Source organism: Lolium perenne, chromosome 7 (assembly GCF_019359855.2).
Source record: "Lolium perenne isolate Kyuss_39 chromosome 7, Kyuss_2.0, whole genome shotgun sequence".
In the NCBI taxonomy this organism is placed as follows: Eukaryota; Viridiplantae; Streptophyta; class Magnoliopsida; order Poales; family Poaceae; genus Lolium; species Lolium perenne.
In genome coordinates this window covers 36683485-36688921 of record NC_067250.2, presented here as the reverse complement: position 1 = coordinate 36688921, position 5437 = coordinate 36683485, and the positions used below count along the sequence as shown (strand labels likewise).

Below are 5437 nucleotides of genomic sequence, written 5' to 3'. Positions count from 1 at the left end.
CACCAACTTGGGCTCAAACTCACAAGGCTGCCACTATGTGGGCTTTGAGATTTATAGGAAAAACTGAAATCTAATTTGGGCCACTAAAAATGGGCCCAATATTTCAACAGAATAAGAGCTCGTTAGAGGAAAGAAGTTGAATTGCGGTATCCGTAGCTACGCACGGGTATTTTGCTAGTGTGCATATAGAAGTGAAACCGGCTGGTAAGTACGTGCCCCTAAACGGAAGACACAACAAGTGAACTTAAGAATTTGGCCCATCGTATCTATGAAGCTCGTGTGTCACTAGAATGAAATCGCCCGCGGCCCATCATGCCTTTGTAGATATAGGCTTTTGCCCTAAAAGAAAGATAATTTGGACTTTCGCATCAAAACGTCGGCCCATCATCCTCCTCTCCTTCCTTCCGGCGTGCTCAAGGTAGAGGGTCGCGTCGTATAGAGTCCTTCTCACGAGGGTCTCGCCGCATATTTGCTCCCGCTTCCTTCCTTCCTTCCTTCCGCCGTGCTCGTTCCCCTTGGGCGATGGCCGCCGATCCCAACCAGAAGAAAGGTTCGATCTCCTTCCGCCCCACTCCTTCCTCTGCCCCGTCGTCTCTCCGTTCACCGCTTACTCCTCTCGCAGTCGTGGTCAACTTCCAGTCGGTCGCCAACGCGCCCAAGCTGCGGCAGTCCAAGTTCAAGGTACGGACTCTTTTTCTCGCCGGTTCTTTCCTTACGCTACCAGCAAGTTCAGCAGTCTACCTCTATCTGGTTACTATTACGCGAAAGATCTCGCATTAGCGCGGGGTGCTGGCATGTTAGCCCTGGGCGATTTGATCGGTAGTTTAGGTCCGGGCCGATCGATTCAGCACCTAGTTACAGCCTTTGCAGGCACCCATAGCACACCAATTATTTTTTGGAAGTGTAGAATTACTAGTATTTAGAGGGAATTAAGCAACAGTGGTGTATTACTATAGCAACAAGGAGCTATAGCAGCACCTTGTCCTTGGTCGCAGCGAACAGGAGAAGAAAAGGCTGTGATGGGGGATGGCATGTTTGCCTCTCACACATTAAGTCGCCGATTGATGTGATAGTACCAGCAATTGTCGTGCACCTAAAAGAAACATGTGTGCACCAAAGACGTCCGGATCATGGCCCTTATAATTGCGCTAATATGTGCAATGTGTCCATGTGCCAAGAAGCTTTCCTCCCTTCCCACTTGGAGTAATTCGGAAGACTTCCTAATGATGAAGAACTGGAGTAATTTGGCAATGTCGGCTCAAGACAGGATCCTGTCATATTATATTGCTGGATGTTTTTATTCTGTGACTTTAAGACTCTTCTTTTGTGAACGGTGTGTGTATGACCTGTAGAGGGTTTCGACATGCTGTTAGCTTTAGATGCACCATTGTGTCTTAGTTTTATGGAGACTATCTTTTGCGTACTAGTTATGGAAGCCCATGGTTTCACTAGTAAATAATGTGCCCTCAAGTCTGTCGGTTAGTCAAATTATATGCTACTCCTTGTTTCAGTAAATAAATAAGTACTACTGGAAAAGTACTTGTGCGTTGCAACGAATCCAAAATAAAATGTGCCTACAATCTTGAAAATGCAATAATATAGTTTATACCACACAAACATCTTAGGTTTCACCTGGGCTTTGGTTGTTTGTAATTATAGAAGTGTTGTTTATTGAAGTTTGAACCCAGTTCTAGTCCACTTATTCCATGATGATTTGACATGTAAATTCCATGTTCAATGTATAAACGTTAAATTTTATGAACAAAGTAGAAGTTTTGTGGCCTGTGTAAAAACAAAAAATCAATGCTTAATTTTTTTTAGGCTACTATAGAGTACTTTCTTATCATAGTTAGGCTAATATAGATTATCTTGACAGCAATAATTTGGTAACAAGTAACATAACAATAATTTCCGCTGCATTGGAGCATCTCCAGCGGAGGCCCTCAAATAGTGTCTGGACAACCCCAATTATAGTGTCCCTCCCTGCATCCAAAACCAAAACCATATCAGCGATTTGCCATCATCGCAGTTGCAGCCGCCACCTACTTGGCCGGTGGCAGTACATGTCTAAAGATATATTACATGAATGAACTGATTATTTCAGTGATGAGCAATATCAGTAATTTGACATCACTTAGAACATCTTCGGTATTTGAAAATCCAAAAGGGCAAGGGCATAGAATCGCAGAATAAAACGACTTGACACAGCTGAATGAAATTTTACATGTTTGGAATCTTGAGAATGTTGTGAAGGATGAGGTATTTGAAAATCCAAAAGGTCAAGGGCACAGAACGCAGAATTAAAGGACTTGACACAGCTGAATGAAATTTTACATGTTAGGAATCTTGAGAATGTTGTGAAGGATGATGCTTTAAAAGCTAGGATGAACAGCTTCACGTCATGTTGGTAATCCCGAATTTAGCGATGCTGAGTGTTCAAAAGCAAGAATGATTGTTGAATCACTTGAGCCCCATCCCAAACTTGACAGTTTGAAATTGAAGTACTGTGGTAGCATCCAAACACCATCTTTGTTACAAGCTAGAACTCTTTTCTGCTTGAGTGAACTGCCCTTTTAAACTGAAATTACCAGCCTCCCTTGTTCCCTTGGGAGGTTGCACATCATATGATGCAGAAACTTGGGGGGGCTTGATGGATGGGCATGCAAAATTTATAGCAAACTAAAATTCAACATTCCAAAGGTTTGTCTCTTTTTCGTTTAGCTAGCTAGCAGAAAAAAAATGAGCTAGCAGTGAATCCATCCACCTGCTTGCTTGCAGGCGTGCATTGAAGCCAGCGGCTATTTGGCTGTCATGCGCGCGCCCAGTACGTCCGGCCAATCTGCCGATCCATCTCTCCGCGTGTCTGCCTAGCACAACGAGCAGCACGGAAGGCAGACCGGAACGGGACCAGGTACTCGCGCTGACGCAGCTGAACCAAGAACATGTGCGGACACATGGTCAAGCAGCCCCTCCAAGCCGCATGGAGCAGAGCCTCGGGGGACCACCTCGCCGCGACAAGTAAAGCAGCTGGACGAGCGGAACTCACAGTCGCGGCCAGTGCTGGGTATCACCAGCCCGCGTCGTGGCATACTGCGGGCGCGTCCAAGAGCGAAGGTGTGAGGGTGACAGCCCGTCGATCTGGCAAGGTGGCACCGCCAGCGGTAGTTGTGAGGGCAAGACCGACGGAGAGTGGCAAGAGCGGAGGACGACGGCCCTCGGGACGGCGGCCAGAGTTGTATAGTGGGAGGAGGCGGTGCCGGTGGGGAGGTGTGGCGGGATCCCAGGGGCGTGAGGAGACACGAGGGGTGTTCTGCACTACGCATGACATGGACTTTAGGGTGATTTTAAAATTCTCAAGGGGCTAAATGTAAACATGGGTGACATACCAAGACCACCACCACCTATTCCAATTTAATAGTAGTAAAGATAATCTACTGATGAAGTACTTATTTGGTTCATAAAATTTGAGCATCAAATTAGACAGACTGTTTGCAGCGCCTTTGTGGTTGTTGGTAATCTTTTCTAACCAACTTGTGCATTTTCAGATTGGTGGGAATGAGAAATTTGCCAAGGTGATTGAATTTCTTCGCCGCCAAATTCACCAGGACACAGTGGTAAGAATGTACTTCTGAAGTTGGATCAGTAGAGCCAGCATGCCCTATTGCCCTGTATATATTTACTGACAGTCTCTCTCTTCTGCCGGCAGTTTCTCTATGTGAACAGTGCATTTTCACCCAACCCAGATGAGTTGATAATTGATTTATACAATGTAAGACCCAATGCCCTTGTTAGTTCTTTTGTGTCCTCTGCAGTCTTAGATATCCTGAAGTTATTGACAAACAACTTCATATTTAATATTATGCTTGCAAATGCACTTTATTACCTTATTGCCCTAGTTGAGTTGTCAAACTGAACACTCTCATGAATTATTCATACACCTAATTATATTATCCTATCAATTGAAATTTGATTTGTGATTAAAGGTGGCTAAACATCTTTGTTTTTGTTTTTAAATCACAGAACTTTGGAATTGATGGGCAGCTGGTGGTCAATTACGCATCATCGTTGGCATGGGGTTAAAAGCTGTACCTGGGATATTAGCTTCAGCAAGCGTGGGAACCCCTTTCTCAGCTAGAATTAACTTTTCGCTGCACTGTTAGTGTAAAGCACTGCAAACTGAGCTTCAATCTGAAGCTATTTGGACCATGTGAATATGTGATGTCCAATGTGATGGCAATAGTAAGATCATTTTCGACCTGCAGTGAAACCTGAGACAGTCTTTTTTTTTCCTTGTATAGATATCTGTGACAGTGTTGTGCTGTTCTACAGCCATTGTTGCTGAAAAACACACCCTCTCTATGTCCGTCGCAAGATGATTATTTGTTTTTTTTTCAATGATTACGTTGTCCTTTTTCTTCATCTTCCATTACCATCGTGCTCACGTCATTAAGACGGTCGTCAATCAATCAACCTCGTTTTCATGTTAGCAGTGAGCTACTGCGACTCTCCAAGTTATATATTAGGCGGGTCCATACTTTTCCGCTGAGTAGCAGCTAGGGAGTTGGTACTAAACATACCAGTGTTGTGAATAACTATCATCCACGTTCATGTCGCTGTGTCCATTTATTCAGGAGAGCATGAGAACCGAGTTTTAGAACTGCGAGACAGTAGCAGCATGGACATGCACTGCAATGACGAAAGCACATACACAAAATTTGAAATTGCAAGTTTGCAACTGTCCAGAAACCAGAAGGGGAGTCTTGTTCACCTATGTAAAGTAAGGAAATGATTGTCACGTTTTTGAGAAAAGAAAAATAGACAAATCAACCACTACATATATTTTTTAGATGGAAGGCTCGAAATGAGCCCAACTTTCAAACTCAAAGCCATCAACCAGCCAGGGTTGCTAATGAAGTAATGATATTCACAGCTTATTTTATCTTTTCATGGTATCTCTTAAAGTATAGATAAATTATTTTACCTGGACAACACTCTTTCATTCAGGTGATGTCCAACATACCGGCACAAGCAAGATCATTTTCCTTATCAATCTCCAGTGAACACCTGAGGCATCTTTGACAGCGCCTTGCTGTAAAAGGAGCTACAGTATCACACTGGTGGAAAAACAGGCTTCGGGTGAGCCCCATAAGTCGCGATGCTGCAGGAACCGCGACTAATGGTACCTTTAGTCGCGGTTCGGGAGGAGAACCGCGACCAAAGGCCTGGGCCCAGGGCGCTCGGTGGCCAGCCGGTGCACGTGGGGGGTCTTTAGTCGCGGTTGGCCAGGCCAACCGCGACTAAAGGTGCCCGAAGGCCTTTAGTCGCGGTTGGCCAGGCCAACCGGGACTAAAGCCCCTCCCCTATATATACCCATCCAGCAGCCAACACTTAGCCATTTGGTGCCATTCTCTTCACAAGCTTCACAAGTGGGTGTTAG

The 5437-nt window shown here is 44.8% G+C and overlaps 1 protein-coding gene across 1 annotated transcript; it reads left to right on the top strand.

Moving 5' to 3' along the window:
* Nucleotides 1–407: 407 nt before the first annotated feature.
* LOC127317811 (ubiquitin-like protein ATG12) lies at nucleotides 408–4419 on the top strand. The gene is made up of 5 exons (XM_051348404.1): nucleotides 408–550; nucleotides 623–681; nucleotides 3546–3614; nucleotides 3707–3769; nucleotides 4021–4419. The coding sequence occupies exons 1-5, from the start codon at nucleotides 523–525 to the stop codon at nucleotides 4078–4080; spliced, it is 279 nt and encodes a 92-aa protein (XP_051204364.1). The 5' UTR covers nucleotides 408–522; the 3' UTR covers nucleotides 4081–4419.
* Nucleotides 4420–5437: the final 1018 nt, after the last annotated feature.